This window comes from Lemur catta, chromosome X (genome assembly GCF_020740605.2).
Source record: "Lemur catta isolate mLemCat1 chromosome X, mLemCat1.pri, whole genome shotgun sequence".
Taxonomy (NCBI): domain Eukaryota; kingdom Metazoa; phylum Chordata; class Mammalia; order Primates; family Lemuridae; genus Lemur; species Lemur catta.
In genome coordinates this window covers 61,491,301-61,509,524 of record NC_059155.1, presented here as the reverse complement: position 1 = coordinate 61,509,524, position 18,224 = coordinate 61,491,301, and the positions used below count along the sequence as shown (strand labels likewise).

The window sequence follows — 18,224 nt, the reverse complement described above, 5'->3', positions numbered from 1 at the left end:
ACACTGGGCTTCTTCTATCTGCAATTTCCTCCCTCCTCACCCCTTTCTTTTATTGTCCTTTACATCTTACAGTGTATCTCCCAATGTTTTGGGTATGATAGCTGCTCTTGGATTCTAAAATGTTATTGGCACGGGCTGGATCGTCTTTGTCTACACATTCCCAGAACAAGCATGAAGCCTTTCAAAGAGCAGATGCTCCATTCATGTTTGGGAAACAAAAGAGCGAGTGCACAAGAGTGGTCGTCGTAGATGATTTAATTTCTCCTATATTCCTGAATAAGCTAAGCAAATCCTGGTATTCGTTATCTTTTAACTTTAACAAAAGACAAGACTAAAAGGAATAAGTAAAACAACAATTGGCCACCGTTTATTTTTTTTTGTCACCATCTCGTGACTCCGGCTATTTCACTGTGGCTTTCTTTCACATTTTAATGGAAACCCCTATTCCAACAGTATTTTTTCTTGTACTAGATTACAGTAAAAGTAAGGATTTTCAATTTGTATCATGAAACACAGAACTATTACGAAAACTTGCTAAACAGCAATAATTCTGTGATCCATGCCATTCAAAATCTTAGACTGTGACTCTAAACCTCTTTACAGGGAACACACTGAAATAGTAGGAAGAAAAGGTAAATCCACAAGTTACATATGAATAACAGGAACCAAAAAAAGACATGTATTGTGCTCTCTCCAGCTCTATGTCACCCCCTACTAGCTATTATGTTCACAGCCCTTTTCAACTACAAGATGAGGGCTGCCTCAGACTTCTCTAACGTTGGGACAAACTCCTAGATGTGGCCCTGTAGTGGGCGCTGGCCTGGGCAGTGGCACTAGCCCTGGCTGCAACTCTGGTTTGGGATCACTCTTCCACGTCTTTCAAAGCCTCCTCATACTGGGACTACAAACTACTGGATTCGGTTTCATTGACATTCTCCAAAAACTCTAGGATCTTCTTCATGCTAGTTTCATCACGGGCCTTAGAACCCAACAGGAACTCATAGCAGGGAGGATCACTGTTGGGCACCACTCGGTACTCCAGATACTTCTCCTGCACCAAATCTTTGGTGATGAGCTTCCTAGGCTCCCCAAAGATGAAGTGCTCCCGCCCATCATACAGCCCCAATGCATTCAGGAACTCCCACATCTCCTCCTCAGAGACACGGTTGTCCTTCACAAATATCATGCTCAGAAGAGGCATCAGGATCCCGTTCTTGGGCAAGCCATCTTCACTCAGGGCACAGTCGCTGGAAAGGTCGAGCTTGCTGACGAGCTCATAGGAGCGACCTCTGGTGCCGACTTCCTTCAGGTAAAGGCCGAACACCAGCTCCATGCGCAAAGTGGCTTTCTGGAGGATCTCGGGGAAGTGCTTTCTGTACCTTTTGGTGACAATCTTCAGCATCTCTGCCTTCATAATGGGCTCTTTCATTCTATACTTTTGCAGCAGAAACTGCACCAACATGCTCATCCTTGTGGCCAGGGGGTCTTGCCTTGAGCTCGCAGAGGAGGGCGGGCCGCCGGAGGAGCTTGGACGTTCCCCCTCTTGGCCCCTGGCACCTCTCTCAGCACGGGCGCCTGAAACAGCTGAGGCAGAAGAGCGGGTGGCTCGGGCTCTCCCAGCCTTCGGAGGAATGCCTGCAGCAGGGGCGCTCTGGGAAGCGCCCTCAATAACAACAGAGGAGCAGGATGGGGCCTCTTCTCCCCCTGCTGCAACCGCTTCAGCAGCCCCGAGACCTTGGCGTTCGCCTCGAGCCTGGCGGCGTTTCTCACGGGCACGGAGCTTACTCTCGTGACCACGAGGCATGATGACAGCAGGCGAGAGGGCACAGGATATGGGCACCTGGAAGAAAAGGACAAGAGAGTGAGAGCCCCTCAGCAAGGAGATACCACCTTGGCTTTAGGAAGGCCCTGTGCGGTGTGCTTGAGGACACTACTCCAGGCCCCGGCGCGACTCCCCTTCTCCTGGTCAGCCTGTGCTCTGAGGACTCTGTGGAGGAAGCTGGAGTGTGCCTTAGGCTGCAGCCAGCCGGCCCTGCCTGGCACCACCCTTCTCCCACCAGGATCCTCACTTCTCTGTTTCCTCTGCAGAGGGATTGAGGGGGCCTCCGCCTGACACCTATGTCTGGGGCCTCCCGGGGCTGAAACTGGAAGGGACTCTGAGGTGTCCCTGCTAATATGGGGTGGGTGGTACCCACAGTCTTCTCAGGGTCCCCACTGTGACTCCTGGCCCAATCTGTAAATCACCCTGTGCCCAACTGGGGCCCCTCCCATCAGGTCAGGGACCTCACCTTCCTGAGAGCCCCCCCTAAAGCAAAAGAAAGCTTGAGTGACCTCCAGCCATCCCTGTTCATGGCCTCCCTGGATTGGTGCAGGGTTGAGACATTCTGTGTTGGCACCACGGTTGAGTTATGGGGTGAAGGAGGATCCCCTCAGTCCTCAGAATCCTAACTGTGACTCCTGGCAATTGTTTATAAACCTGCACTGGCTGACTTCAGGCTGGTTCCTCATCTGCCTGGGAAGCCCTGGGAGGAAATGAGTGCCACTCGTGATGTCAAGGTGCCCCGGTCTCCCGGGTGGGATCTATGTGGACCACACACATCACATTCAGTGTTCTCAGCTTGATCCCTATTAGGAACTAAGCCTCTTCCCTCTGACGAATGGGGCTTCACCCATTACTGCAAGGGATCCCATTCTCTGAGACAACACTGTCCCGTCAGGAAATGAGAGGCCACCTCGGCTCTGCCCAGGGCTTCCCAGGGCTAACAGCAGAGGTGAGACTTTACGCAGCCTCCTCTGTTCTGCAGTGGTTGTTTTCCTCATGCAGGATTTTTATTTGAGTCCCAACAGAGCCTGGGACTCCTCTCTCTGCTGACCTGGAGCAAACAGTCCTTAAACCAAAGCCCTTATCTATTGAAACAGTGCAGGCTGACGTCAGGGGGCACCTGAGCCTGTCAGCTCTGACCTGGGCCTCCCTGGGGCGAGGCTTGGTGCAGCCCTCTCCACTGGGGGCTGAGTGGGCCCCCTTTCCTAACTCAGGATCTTCACCTTGATACCTGACCAGTGCTGGGACTGCATCCTCAACTGACCTGAGACTACGTCCTTCACAACAAGGTCCTTGCTGAAATGGGACCTGAAGAGCTGCAAGGTGGCCGGGCGTGGTGCCTCACGCCTGTGATCCTAGCACTCTGGGAGGCCGAGGCCGGGAGGATCGCTCAAGGTCAGGAGTTCGAGACCAGCCTGAGCAAGAGCGAGACCCCGTCTCTACTAGAAATAGAAAAATGAGCGGGGAATGGTGGCCTGTGCCTGTAGTTCCAGCTACTGGGGAGGCTGAGGCAGGAGGATCGCTTCATCCCAGGAGTTCGCGGTGGCTGTGATCTAAGCTGATGCCACCGCACTCGACTCAAGCCAACAAGTGAGACTCTGTCTCAGAAAGCAAAACAAAACAAAGAATTGGAAGTTCACGGTAAGTCAGATCCCGTCAAGGGTGTCTAGCGTCCAAAAGGCATGACAGAAGACGTGGGTCTCTATGGGACCCCACTGTTCTCCACCAGAGTTCTCAGTTCGACTCAGGGTAGGACTTCCAACTCCTCACGCCACTGACCTGAGTCACTCCGGCCCAGACCAGTGCCCTCACTTGTCCAGGCTGCTAGAGGGAGTCAGGGCACGGCACGTGTAGGCAGGCAGGAGCGCCACCACTAACCACGCCTGCCCAGGGCCGCCCAGTCCCAACAGCAGGGGCCCGGCTCTCGGTGGCCCCCTCTTCTGGGGAGAGGCCGCCTTGTTAACACTCGGGGTGTGGAACAGGAAGGAGAGCAGCAGTGATTCCGTGACAGACTGACCTCCTAGAATAGGCCTAAGTTTCGGTTTCCCTGACGCGGGTCCTCCCCTTCCCCGGAATGCCGCTAATAACAACTAAAAGTCCCGCGACTTGGAAACCAACCAATCAGAAGCCAGTCCCGCGACTTGGAAACCAACCAATCAGCAGCCATTCCCGTGACTTGGAAACCAACCAATCAGGAGCCAAGACAATCAGCCACTTTTGAAGGAGCAAATGAACTAAGGGAGGGAGGGGGGATGGTGTGCCCAGTGCATGTAACGAGCTGAAGAGTATAAAGCCTTAGTTCTTACCCTAGGGCGGGTTCCTAGTTCGTGGAGAGGCCACTGCGTTGGTGCTCTGGGACTTGGGCCCTAGCTCGAGCTAGTCAATAAACTCATTTGCCTTTTGCAGCCTCGATGACTCTGCCTCTCTGTTCCTGGGGCCAAGGGGAACCAGCTCTGACAAGGGTTCCTCACTTCTCTTAGGGCCTAGGTCTCCCACCCTCTCCCTCTGAAGAACTGCAGCCACACTTTGAGAGCAAGCCCTCCGGTTCCCAGAACCCGGAACCCTCCCGGCAGAAGTCTGCATCACAACCCCGCCGCTTCCCCGGGGTTGGAGTTAGGGGGTGTTCGGGGCTTGGGGGGGGTAGGGGGTTGGGGGTTGTGGGGCTAGGGGGTGCGGTAGGGAAGGGAGCGCGGGGTGCGGGCCATCCCCCTGGTTATCTCCATGTCGTCCCTTCAGTCCCCATTCAGGGTTCTTACCTTGATACTGGATGAGTCCTGGAATTCTAGCAGCCTGAGCTCGCACGCTCCTCCGACCCAGCTCCTCCACCAAGCTCCTCGCCTACCAGAAACTTCCAAGGCGGAAATCAGGGTACGCCACTTCCGGCCAGGGTGGGGGGGCAGGGGGCGGGGATTGTGGGTACGGGGGGGGGATTGGAGGGCGTAGAGGCCGCCTATGGCTGACCGCAGAGTGCAGGGGCGGGGCTCTGGTCCGCAGTCTTTTGGGAAGAGATCCTCTTACTGGCACTCAGGGTGCTTACCTGAGCTCCAGGGTGGCCACCCCCCCCCCGCGGGACCGTCTGTCCCCGGAACTGCGGCGTCTCCCTTTAAACCGACTCTCTCTCCCTCCCCTGTGTAGACCTTCCAGGCAGAAATAAGGGGATCCTGAGCTGAGAGCTCTGCTTGGCCTCATAGGAGTAAGATCAGAGTGCTGGCAGTGTGTGACCCTTTCTGCTGCTGGCGGTTCCCTCATCTCACTGGGAGTCCTCACCTTGACTCCTGTTGGTTCCTGGGTCTCCGGTTTCTACACAACTGGGGCCACCCCGCTAGACCAAGGCGCTCCCCTCCTTGAGACCCTCCAGGCAGAAATGAGGGGCGCCTCAACCTGACGACTCTGCCTGGGCCTCCCAGGTCATAGGGCGGGGAGCTTGGGGCTCTGTGGTGCTTCCTCCGTTCTGCTGTGGTTGGTTCTCTCATTCCTCCCTGAAATTCTTCACCTTGATACCTGACTAGTGTGGGACTCTACCTCAGCGGACCTGAGGCTGTTGCCCTCAAATCAAGGCCCTCACTTTCTTGGCACCACAGAGTTGGGTTTAGGCTGAGCCAAATGCAGCCATGACTGGTCCAGATCGCCAAGGGCTGTCAGCCAGGGCAGGACTCTAGGGGACCCCACTGTTCTGGCTGCGTCCTTCCCTCATTCTTCCTCCAAGGTCATCACCTCGATACATATCAGAGGCTCACAGTCCTTGCCCGGCTCGCCTGAAGTTGCCCTCCTTGCATCGAGTCTCTCGTGCTCATGAGAACCCTGACGGATAATTGTGGGGTTGCTCAGCCCCACAGCCCTGCCTCTGGCCGTCTACGTGTGACAGCAGCCACCGGCTGGTCTCGTGGGACCCCCTACATTCTGGGATATTGGTCCCCTAAGCCCTTCTGCATGGGGCTCCACAGCTTGCTTCCTGTCTCTTTCCTTCAAGGCTTCCTGGGAAATGCCACATGCCTGCGATCTCTTGAGCAGGTTCCCTACTGCAACCCTCGCAGACAGTGGTTCCTTGCCTCAGGAGTGATGGGCGAGGGGGGAGTTACAGCTCAAGGCAGAGTCCCAGGGCGGGCGGTGGGCTGTCAAAGACACAGCCAGCTGGTCTGTTCCTTCTCTTCACCAGCCAGACTTGGCCTCTGACGGAACTTCGGTTCTAGTTCTATTGATTGACTTTCTACAGGGAAGAGCGGAGCCATAGGGTTTTGTGCCCCTGATCTTTTCAGGTGATCTGACATGGCATATGTAGGTGATCATGGGGTTACCGAGTATTGTCTCTTTCTTTTCCATATTCACATCTCTCATTTATTTTGGTATTCTTACTGCTCTGGCTGTGTATTGCAAATCAGTAGTTTGTGCACAGAGTCCTCTTTTTATTGCCTGAGATACCTCTTGGAGTAGTGAAAAGAAATGTGAATTATAACACAGCAGATCTGCCTCAGGCCAGCCGAAGTGGGCTAGTGTGGGCTTTAGACAGACTCAGATCCCAGGGCTAACACCAGCCCTACCACAAGCCAGCAGTATAAACTCAGGTACGTGGGCAAATTCTGGTTGCCTCAGGGTCTTCATCTGGTGAAACAGATTTGATAAGCCCTGTCTTCTAGGACTGAAGTGTATATGCAATGTAGGCTGCGAACTCAGTACAGTGAGGGGCAAGAGGAGAGATTTTTGACATGGCAGTTATTTATTATGATTATCTGGACCCCACACAATACCATGCACCACACTGGGAGTTGTTTTCTTAATCCAGGAGATGTTAGAGAATAAGCAATGTCCTAGGACAAAGACAACCAGATCACGAAAAACAGTGCTTAGCAAATCAAACTAAGTAATAATTCCCCACTAGATGATCATTCATTTCATGCGGGTGTGAAGTAGGCTGCCCCAGTTGCATGCACCATGAAGCTCCTAGAAGGCGTGCAAAGGACCAACACTTTTCCTCCCCGCCAGCTGCCCTTGCACTTACCCCGTCCCTATCTTCATTCATTTTACCACCACCAAAAACCTAGAGCTTGTTTAGAGTTTGCCCTATTATGTAGAATACTCAATTTGGGTTCATCTGGGCTCCCTTGTAATGGAGTGCTCTAGCTCCGCCAGGCCAGGGCAAAGAGGGCCAGCCCAGTGGCTGCTGAGCACCCATCCTCAAGAATACCCCCTCGAGTATTCTTATTCGTGTCAGGGAGCTTCTTATTCTCAGAAACTCCCTGACACAAAGTGCACAGACCACTGATTTAGTGCACCGTGTTCACCTGAGGGGGGGTGGGTAGGGCACAGGGGTCCTTGCAATCCTGCCCCAGGGAGGGATTTCTTCCTGGTCTACCACATCCCTAAGGAACTGTTAGGAGCAGTTTGCCCTGGTAGGTGGAGTCTCTCCACTCTGACAGCCACCAACTGAGGGCCTGGGCGCCCCCCTCACCATTTCAGCATCCTCATCTAGCCCCAGATGCAGGCTAATTTAAAAGTCCCTGCCACTGAGGGACGGACTAGCAGCAACCCAAGTTCCTGCCTCCCTTGTCCCAGCGCATTTACACTGGGCTTCTTCTATCTGCAATCTCCTCCCTCCTCACCCCTTTCTTTTATTGTCCTTTACATCTTACAGTGTATCTCCCCATGTTTTGGGTATGATAGCTGCTCTTGGATTCTAACATGTTATTTGCAGGGGCTGGATCGTCTTTGTCTACACCTTCCCAGAACAAGCATGAAGCCTTTCAAAGAGCAGATGCTCGATTCATGTTTGGGAAACAAAAGAGCCAGTGGACAAGAGTTGTCGTCGAAGATGATTTAATTTCTCCTATATTCCTGAATAAGCTAAGCAAATCCTGGTATTCGTTATCTTTTAACTTTAACAAAAGACAAGACCAAAAGGAATAAGTAAAACAACAATTGGTCACCGTTTATTTTTTTTTGTCACCATCTCATGACTCCAGCTATTTCACTGTGGCTTTCTTTCACATTTTAAAGGAAACCCCTATTCCAACGCTATTTTTTCTTGTACTAGATTACAATAAAAGTAAGGATTTTCAATTTGTTTCACGAAACACAAAACTATTATGAAAACTTGTTAAACAGCAATAATTCTGTGATCCATGCCATTCATAAACTTAGACTGTGACTCTAAACCTCTTTACAGGGAACACACTGAAACAGTAGGAAGAAAAGGTAAATCCACAAGTTACATATGAATAACAGGAACCAAAAAAAGACATGTATTGTGCTCTCTCCAGCTCTATGTCACCCCCTACTAGCTATTATGTTCACAGCCCTTTTCAACTACAAGATGAGGGCTGCCTCAGACTTCTCTAACGTTGGGACGAACTCCTAGATGTGGCCCTGTAGTGGGCGCTGGCCTGGGCAGTGGCACTAGCCCTGGCTGCAACTCTGGTTTGGGATCACTCTTCCACGTCTTTCAAAGCCTCCTCATACTGGGACTGCAAAGTACTGGGTTCGGTTTCAAGGACACTGTCTAAAAACTCTAGGACCTTCATAATGCTGGTTTCAGCATGGGCCTTAGAACCCCACAGGAACTCATAGCAGGGAGGATCACTGTTGGGCACCACTCGGTACTCCAGATACTTCTCCTGCACCAAATCTTTGGTGATGAGCTTCCTAGGCTCCCCAAAGATGAAGTGCTCCCGCCCATCATACAGCCCCAACGCATTCAGGAATTTCCACATCTCCCCCTCAGAGACACGGTTGCCCTTCACAAATATCATGCTCAGAAGAGGGATCAGGATCCCGTTCTTGGGGAAGCCATCTTCACTCAGGCCACTGTCGCTGGAAAGGTCGAGCTTGCTGACGAGCTCATAGGAGCGACCTCTGGTGCCGACTTCCTTCAGGTAAAGGCCGAACACCAGCTCCATGCGCAAAGTGGCTTTCTGGAGGATCTCGGGGAAGTGCTTCCTGTACCTTTTGGTGACAATCTTCAGCATCTCTGCCTTCATAATGGGCTCTTTCATTCTATACTTTTGCAGCAGAAACTGCACCAACTTGCCCATCCTTGTGGCCAGGGGGTCTTGCCTTGAGCTCGCAGAGGAGGGCGGGCCGCCGGAGGAGCTTGGACGTTCCCCCTCTTGGCCCCTGGCACCTGTCTCAGCACGGGCGCCTGAAACAGCTGAGGCAGAAGAGCGGGTGGCTCGGGCTCTCCCAGCCTTTGGAGGAATGCCTGCAGCAGGGGCGCTCTGGGAAGCGCCCTCAATAACAACAGAGGAGCAGGATGGGGACTCTTCTCCCCCTGCTGCAACCGCTTCAGCAGCCCCGAGACCTTGGCGTTCGCCTCGAGCCTGGCGGCGTTTCTCACGGGCACGGAGCTTACTCTCGTGACCACGAGGCATGATGACAGCAGGCGAGAGGGCACAGGATATGGGCACCTGGAAGAAAAGGACAAGAGAGTGAGAGCCCCTCAGCGAGGAGATACCACCTTGGCTTTAGGAAGGCCCGGTGCGGTGTGCTTGAGGACACTACTCCAGCCCCCGGCGCGACTCCCCTTCTCCTGGTCAGCCTGTGCTCTGAGGACTCTGTGGAGGAAGCTGGAGTGTGCCTTAGGCTGCAGCCAGCCGGCCCTGCCTGGCACCACCCTTCTCCCACCAGGATCCTCACTTCTCTGTTTCCTCTGCAGAGGGATTGAGGGGGCCTCCGCCTGACACCTATGTCTGGGGCCTCCCGGGGCTGAAACTGGAAGGGACTCTGAGGTGTCCCTGCTAATATGGGGTGGGTGGTACCCACACTCTTCTCAGGGTCCTCACTGTGACTCCTGGCCCAACCTGTAAATCACCCTGTGCCCAACTGGGGCCCCTCCCATCAGGTCAGGGACCTCACCTTCCTGAGAGCCCCCCCTAAAGCAAAAGAAAGCTTGAGTGACCTCCAGCCATCCCTGTTCATGGCCTCCCTGGATTGGTGCAGGGTTGAGACATTCTGTGTTGGCACCACGGTTGAGTTATGGGGTGAAGGAGGATCCCCTCAGTCCTCAGAATCCTAACTGTGACTCCTGGCAATTGTTTATAAACCTGCACTGGCTGACTTCAGGCTGGTTCCTCATCTGCCTGGGAAGCCCTGGGAGGAAATGAGTGCCACTCGTGATGTCAAGGTGCCCCGGTCTCCCGGGTGGGATCTATGTGGACCACACACATCACATTCAGTGTTCTCAGCTTGATCCCTATTAGGAACTAAGCCTCTTCCCTCTGACGAATGGGGCTTCACCCATTACTGCAAGGGATCCCATTCTCTGAGACAACACTGTCCCGTCAGGAAATGAGAGGCCACCTCGGCTCTGCCCAGGGCTTCCCAGGGCTAACAGCAGAGGTGAGACTTTACGCAGCCTCCTCTGTTCTGCAGTGGTTGTTTTCCTCATGCAGGATTTTTATTTGAGTCCCAACAGAGCCTGGGACTCCTCTCTCTGCTGACCTGGAGCAAACAGTCCTTAAACCAAAGCCCTTATCTATTGAAACAGTGCAGGCTGACGTCAGGGGGCACCTGAGCCTGTCAGCTCTGACCTGGGCCTCCCTGGGGCGAGGCTTGGTGCAGCCCTCTCCACTGGGGGCTGAGTGGGCCCCCTTTCCTAACTCAGGATCTTCACCTTGATACCTGACCAGTGCTGGGACTGCATCCTCAACTGACCTGAGACTACGTCCTTCACAACAAGGTCCTTGCTGAAATGGGACCTGAAGAGCTGCAAGGTGGCCGGGCGTGGTGCCTCACGCCTGTGATCCTAGCACTCTGGGAGGCCGAGGCCGGGAGGATCGCTCAAGGTCAGGAGTTCGAGACCAGCCTGAGCAAGAGCGAGACCCCGTCTCTACTAGAAATAGAAAAATGAGCGGGGAATGGTGGCCTGTGCCTGTAGTTCCAGCTACTGGGGAGGCTGAGGCAGGAGGATCGCTTCATCCCAGGAGTTTGCGGTGGCTGTGACCTAAGCTGATGCCACCGCACTCGACTCAAGCCAACAAGTGAGACTCTGTCTCAGAAAGCAAAACAAAACAAAGAATTGGAAGTTCACGGTAAGTCAGATCCCGTCAAGGGTGTCTAGCGTCCAAAAGGCATGACAGAAGACGTGGGTCTCTATGGGACCCCACTGTTCTCCACCAGAGTTCTCAGTTCGACTCAGGGTACGACTTCCAACTCCTCACGCCACTGACCTGAGTCACTCCGGCCCAGACCAGTGCCCTCACTTGTCCAGGCTGCTAGAGGGAGTCAGGGCATGGCACGTGTAGGCAGGCAGGAGCGCCACCACTAACCACGCCTGCCCAGGGCCGCCCAGTCCCAACAGCAGGGGCCCGGCTCTCGGTGGCCCCCTCTTCTGGGGAGAGGCCGCCTTTTAACACTCGGGGTGTAGAACAGGAAGGAGAGCAGCAGTGATTCCGTGACAGACTGACCTCCTAGAATAGGCCTAAGTTTCGGTTTCCCTGACGCGGGTCCTCCCCTTCCCCGGAATGCCGCTAATAACAACTAAAAGTCCCGCGACTTGGAAACCAACCAATCAGAAGCCAGTCCCGCGACTTGGAAACCAACCAATCAGCAGCCATTCCCGTGACTTGGAAACCAACCAATCAGGAGCCAAGACAATCAGCCACTTTTGAAGGAGCAAATGAACTAAGGGAGGGAGGGGGGATGGTGTGCCCAGTGCATGTAACGAGCTGAAGAGTATAAAGCCTTAGTTCTTACCCTAGGGCGGGTTCCTAGTTCGTGGAGAGGCCACTGCGTTGGTGCTCTGGGACTTGGGCCCTAGCTCGAGCTAGTCAATAAACTCATTTGCCTTTTGCAGCCTCGATGACTCTGCCTCTCTGTTCCTGGGGCCAAGGGGAACCAGCTCTGACAAGGGTTCCTCACTTCTCTTAGGGCCTAGGTCTCCCACCCTCTCCCTCTGAAGAACTGCAGCCACACTTTGAGAGCAAGCCCTCCGGTTCCCAGAACCCGGAACCCTCCCGGCAGAAGTCTGCATCACAACCCCGCCGCTTCCCCGGGGTTGGAGTTAGGGGGTGTTCGGGGCTTGGGGGGGGTAGGGGGTTGGGGGTTGTGGGGCTAGGGGGTGCGGTAGGGAAGGGAGCGCGGGGTGCGGGCCATCCCCCTGGTTATCTCCATGTCGTCCCTTCAGTCCCCATTCAGGGTTCTTACCTTGATACTGGATGAGTCCTGGAATTCTAGCAGCCTGAGCTCGCACGCTCCTCCGACCCAGCTCCTCCACCAAGCTCCTCGCCTACCAGAAACTTCCAAGGCGGAAATCAGGGTACGCCACTTCTGGCCAGGGTGGGGGGGCAGGGGGCGGGGATTGTGGGTACGGGGGGGGGGATTGGAGGGCGTAGAGGCCGCCTATGGCTGACCGCAGAGTGCAGGGGCGGGGCTCTGGTCCGCAGTCTTTTGGGAAGAGATCCTCTTACTGGCACTCAGGGTGCTTACCTGAGCTCCAGGGTGGCCACCCCCCCCCCGCGGGACCGTCTGTCCCCGGAACTGCGGCGTCTCCCTTTAAACCGACTCTCTCTCCCTCCCCTGTGTAGACCTTCCAGGCAGAAATAAGGGGATCCTGAGCTGAGAGCTCTGCTTGGCCTCATAGGAGTAAGATCAGAGTGCTGGCAGTGTGTGACCCTTTCTGCTGCTGGCGGTTCCCTCATCTCACTGGGAGTCCTCACCTTGACTCCTGTTGGTTCCTGGGTCTCCGGTTTCTACACAACTGGGGCCACCCCGCTAGACCAAGGCGCTCCCCTCCTTGAGACCCTCCAGGCAGAAATGAGGGGCGCCTCAACCTGACGACTCTGCCTGGGCCTCCCAGGTCATAGGGCGGGGAGCTTGGGGCTCTGTGGTGCTTCCTCCGTTCTGCTGTGGTTGGTTCTCTCATTCCTCCCTGAAATTCTTCACCTTGATACCTGACTAGTGTGGGACTCTACCTCAGCGGACCTGAGGCTGTTGCCCTCAAATCAAGGCCCTCACTTTCTTGGCACCACAGAGTTGGGTTTAGGCTGAGCCAAATGCAGCCATGACTGGTCCAGATCGCCAAGGGCTGTCAGCCAGGGCAGGACTCTAGGGGACCCCACTGTTCTGGCTGCGTCCTTCCCTCATTCTTCCTCCAAGGTCATCACCTCGATACATATCAGAGGCTCACAGTCCTTGCCCGGCTCGCCTGAAGTTGCCCTCCTTGCATCGAGTCTCTCGTGCTCATGAGAACCCTGACGGATAATTGTGGGGTTGCTCAGCCCCACAGCCCTGCCTCTGGCCGTCTACGTGTGACAGCAGCCACCGGCTGGTCTCGTGGGACCCCCTACATTCTGGGATATTGGTCCCCTAAGCCCTTCTGCATGGGGCTCCACAGCTTGCTTCCTGTCTCTTTCCTTCAAGGCTTCCTGGGAAATGCCACATGCCTGCGATCTCTTGAGCAGGTTCCCTACTGCAACCCTCGCAGACAGTGGTTCCTTGCCTCAGGAGTGATGGGCGAGGGGGGAGTTACAGCTCAAGGCAGAGTCCCAGGGCGGGCGGTGGGCTGTCAAAGACACAGCCAGCTGGTCTGTTCCTTCTCTTCACCAGCCAGACTTGGCCTCTGACGGAACTTCGGTTCTAGTTCTATTGATTGACTTTCTACAGGGAAGAGCGGAGCCATAGGGTTTTGTGCCCCTGATCTTTTCAGGTGATCTGACATGGCATATGTAGGTGATCATGGGGTTACCGAGTATTGTCTCTTTCTTTTCCATATTCACATCTCTCATTTATTTTGGTATTCTTACTGCTCTGGCTGTGTATTGCAAATCAGTAGTTTCTGCACAGAGTCCGCTTTTTATTGCCTGAGATACCTCTTGGAGTAGTGAAAAGAAATGTGAATTATAACACAGCAGATCTGCCTCAGGCCAGCCGAAGTGGGCTAGTGTGGGCTTTAGACAGACTCAGATCCCAGGGCTAACACCAGCCCTACCACAAGCCAGCAGTATAAACTCAGGTACGTGGGCAAATTCTGGTTGCCTCAGGGTCTTCATCTGGTGAAACAGATTTGATAAGCCCTGTCTTCTAGGACTGAAGTGTATATGCAATGTAGGCTGCGAACTCAGTACAGTGAGGGGCAAGAGGAGAGATTTTTGACATGGCAGTTATTTATTATGATTATCTGGACCCCACACAATACCATGCACCACACTGGGAGTTGTTTTCTTAATCCAGGAGATGTTAGAGAATAAGCAATGTCCTAGGACAAAGACAACCAGATCACGAAAAACAGTGCTTAGCAAATCAAACTAAGTAATAATTCCCCACTAGATGATCATTCATTTCATGCGGGTGTGAAGTAGGCTGCCCCAGTTGCATGCACCATGAAGCTCCTAGAAGGCGTGCAAAGGACCAACACTTTTCCTCCCCGCCAGCTGCCCTTGCACTTACCCCGTCCCTATCTTCATTCATTTTACCACCACCAAAAACCTAGAGCTTGTTTAGAGTTTGCCCTATTATGTAGAATACTCAATTTGGGTTCATCTGGGCTCCCTTGTAATGGAGTGCTCTAGCTCCGCCAGGCCAGGGCAAAGAGGGCCAGCCCAGTGGCTGCTGAGCACCCATCCTCAAGAATACCCCCTCGAGTATTCTTATTCGTGTCAGGGAGCTTCTTATTCTCAGAAACTCCCTGACACAAAGTGCACAGACCGCTGATTTAGTGCACCGTGTTCACCTGAGGGGGGGTGGGTAGGGCACAGGGGTCCTTGCAATCCTGCCCCAGGGAGGGATTTCTTCCTGGTCTACCACATCCCTAAGGAACTGTTAGGAGCAGTTTGCCCTGGTAGGTGGAGTCTCTCCACTCTGACAGCCACCAACTGAGGGCCTGGGCGCCCCCCTCACCATTTCAGCATCCTCATCTAGCCCCAGATGCAGGCTAATTTAAAAGTCCCTGCCACTGAGGGACGGACTAGCAGCAACCCAAGTTCCTGCCTCCCTTGTCCCAGCGCATTTACACTGGGCTTCTTCTATCTGCAATCTCCTCCCTCCTCACCCCTTTCTTTTATTGTCCTTTACATCTTACAGTGTATCTCCCCATGTTTTGGGTATGATAGCTGCTCTTGGATTCTAACATGTTATTTGCAGGGGCTGGATCGTCTTTGTCTACACCTTCCCAGAACAAGCATGAAGCCTTTCAAAGAGCAGATGCTCGATTCATGTTTGGGAAACAAAAGAGCCAGTGGACAAGAGTTGTCGTCGAAGATGATTTAATTTCTCCTATATTCCTGAATAAGCTAAGCAAATCCTGGTATTCGTTATCTTTTAACTTTAACAAAAGACAAGACCAAAAGGAATAAGTAAAACAACAATTGGTCACCGTTTATTTTTTTTTGTCACCATCTCATGACTCCAGCTATTTCACTGTGGCTTTCTTTCACATTTTAAAGGAAACCCCTATTCCAACGCTATTTTTTCTTGTACTAGATTACAATAAAAGTAAGGATTTTCAATTTGTTTCACGAAACACAAAACTATTATGAAAACTTGTTAAACAGCAATAATTCTGTGATCCATGCCATTCATAAACTTAGACTGTGACTCTAAACCTCTTTACAGGGAACACACTGAAACAGTAGGAAGAAAAGGTAAATCCACAAGTTACATATGAATAACAGGAACCAAAAAAAGACATGTATTGTGCTCTCTCCAGCTCTATGTCACCCCCTACTAGCTATTATGTTCACAGCCCTTTTCAACTACAAGATGAGGGCTGCCTCAGACTTCTCTAACGTTGGGACGAACTCCTAGATGTGGCCCTGTAGTGGGCGCTGGCCTGGGCAGTGGCACTAGCCCTGGCTGCAACTCTGGTTTGGGATCACTCTTCCACGTCTTTCAAAGCCTCCTCATACTGGGACTGCAAAGTACTGGGTTCGGTTTCAAGGACACTGTCTAAAAACTCTAGGACCTTCATCATGCTGATTTCAGCATGGGCCTTAGAACCCCACAGGAACTCATAGCAGGGAGGATCACTGTTGGGCACCACTCGGTACTCCAGATACTTCTCCTGCACCAAATCTTTGGTGATGAGCTTCCTAGGCTCCCCAAAGATGAAGTGCTCCCGCCCATCATACAGCCCCAACGCATTCAGGAATTTCCACATCTCCCCCTCAGAGGCACGGTTGCCCTTCACAAATATCATGCTCAGAAGAGGGATCAGGATCCCGTTCTTGGGGAAGCCATCTTCACTCAGGCCACTGTCGCTGGAAAGGTCCAGCTTGCTGACGAGCTCATAGGAGCGACCTCTGGTGCCGACTTCCTTCAGGTAAAGGCCGAACACCAGCTCCATGCGCAAAGTGGCTTTCTGGAGGATCTCGGGGAAGTGCTTCCTGTACCTTTTGGTGACAATCTTCAGCATCTCTGCCTTCATAATGGGCTCTTTCATTCTATACTTTTGCAGCAGAAACTGCACCAACATGCTCATCCTTGTGGCCAGGGGGTCTTGCCTTGAGCTCGCAGAGGAGGGCGGGCCGCCGGAGGAGCTTGGACGTTCCCCCTCTTGGCCCCTGGCACCTCTCTCAGCACGGGCGCCTGAAACAGCTGAGGCAGAAGAGCGGGTGGCTCGGGCTCTCCCAGCCTTCGGAGGAATGCCTGCAGCAGGGGCGCTCTGGGAAGCGCCCTCAATAACAACAGAGGAGCAGGATGGGGCCTCTTCTCCCCCTGCTGCAACCGCTTCAGCAGCCCCGAGACCTTGGCGTTCGCCTCGAGCCTGGCGGCGTTTCTCACGGGCACGGAGCTTACTCTTGTGACCACGAGGCATGATGACAGCAGGCGAGAGGGCACAGGATATGGGCACCTGGAAGAAAAGGACAAGAGAGTGAGAGCCCCTCAGCAAGGAGATACCACCTTGGCTTTAGGAAGGCCCTGTGCGGTGTGCTTGAGGACACTACTCCAGGCCCCGGCGCGACTCCCCTTCTCCTGGTCAGCCTGTGCTCTGAGGACTCTGTGGAGGAAGCTGGAGTGTGCCTTAGGCTGCAGCCAGCCGGCCCTGCCTGGCACCACCCTTCTCCCACCAGGATCCTCACTTCTCTGTTTCCTCTGCAGAGGGATTGAGGGGGCCTCCGCCTGACACCTATGTCTGGGGCCTCCCGGGGCTGAAACTGGAAGGGACTCTGAGGTGTCCCTGCTAATATGGGGTGGGTGGTACCCACACTCTTCTCAGGGTCCTCACTGTGACTCCTGGCCCAACCTGTAAATCACCCTGTGCCCAACTGGGGCCCCTCCCATCAGGTCAGGGACCTCACCTTCCTGAGAGCCCCCCCTAAAGCAAAAGAAAGCTTGAGTGACCTCCAGCCATCCCTGTTCATGGCCTCCCTGGATTGGTGCAGGGTTGAGACATTCTGTGTTGGCACCACGGTTGAGTTATGGGGTGAAGGAGGATCCCCTCAGTCCTCAGAATCCTAACTGTGACTCCTGGCAATTGTTTATAAACCTGCACTGGCTGACTTCAGGCTGGTTCCTCATCTGCCTGGGAAGCCCTGGGAGGAAATGAGTGCCACTCGTGATGTCAAGGTGCCCCGGTCTCCCGGGTGGGATCTATGTGGACCACACACATCACATTCAGTGTTCTCAGCTTGATCCCTATTAGGAACTAAGCCTCTTCCCTCTGACGAATGGGGCTTCACCCATTACTGCAAGGGATCCCATTCTCTGAGACAACACTGTCCCGTCAGGAAATGAGAGGCCACCTCGGCTCTGCCCAGGGCTTCCCAGGGCTAACAGCAGAGGTGAGACTTTACGCAGCCTCCTCTGTTCTGCAGTGGTTGTTTTCCTCATGCAGGATTTTTATTTGAGTCCCAACAGAGCCTGGGACTCCTCTCTCTGCTGACCTGGAGCAAACAGTCCTTAAACCAAAGCCCTTATCTATTGAAACAGTGCAGGCTGACGTCAGGGGGCACCTGAGCCTGTCAGCTCTGACCTGGGCCTCCCTGGGGCGAGGCTTGGTGCAGCCCTCTCCACTGGGGGCTGAGTGGGCCCCCTTTCCTAACTCAGGATCTTCACCTTGATACCTGACCAGTGCTGGGACTGCATCCTCAACTGACCTGAGACTACGTCCTTCACAACAAGGTCCTTGCTGAAATGGGACCTGAAGAGCTGCAAGGTGGCCGGGCGTGGTGCCTCACGCCTGTGATCCTAGCACTCTGGGAGGCCGAGGCCGGGAGGATCGCTCAAGGTCAGGAGTTCGAGACCAGCCTGAGCAAGAGCGAGACCCCGTCTCTACTAGAAATAGAAAAATGAGCGGGGAATGGTGGCCTGTGCCTGTAGTTCCAGCTACTGGGGAGGCTGAGGCAGGAGGATCGCTTCATCCCAGGAGTTCGCGGTGGCTGTGATCTAAGCTGATGCCACCGCACTCGACTCAAGCCAACAAGTGAGACTCTGTCTCAGAAAGCAAAACAAAACAAAGAATTGGAAGTTCACGGTA

At 53.9% G+C, this 18,224-nt stretch overlaps 2 protein-coding genes across 2 annotated transcripts; both read right to left on the bottom strand.

Annotated features, from left to right (window-relative positions):
• Positions 1-8,241: 8,241 nt before the first annotated feature.
• Positions 8,242-9,183, bottom strand: LOC123628270 (melanoma-associated antigen B17-like). The gene has a single exon (XM_045537888.1). It carries the CDS (start codon positions 9,181-9,183, stop codon positions 8,242-8,244), a length of 942 nt encoding a protein of 313 aa, XP_045393844.1.
• Positions 9,184-15,620: 6,437 nt separating this feature from the next.
• LOC123628268 (melanoma-associated antigen B17-like) lies at positions 15,621-16,562 on the bottom strand. Its single transcript, XM_045537887.1, has one exon. The coding sequence runs from the start codon at positions 16,560-16,562 to the stop codon at positions 15,621-15,623; it is 942 nt and encodes a 313-aa protein (XP_045393843.1).
• Between the last annotated feature and the right edge of the window lie 1,662 nt (positions 16,563-18,224).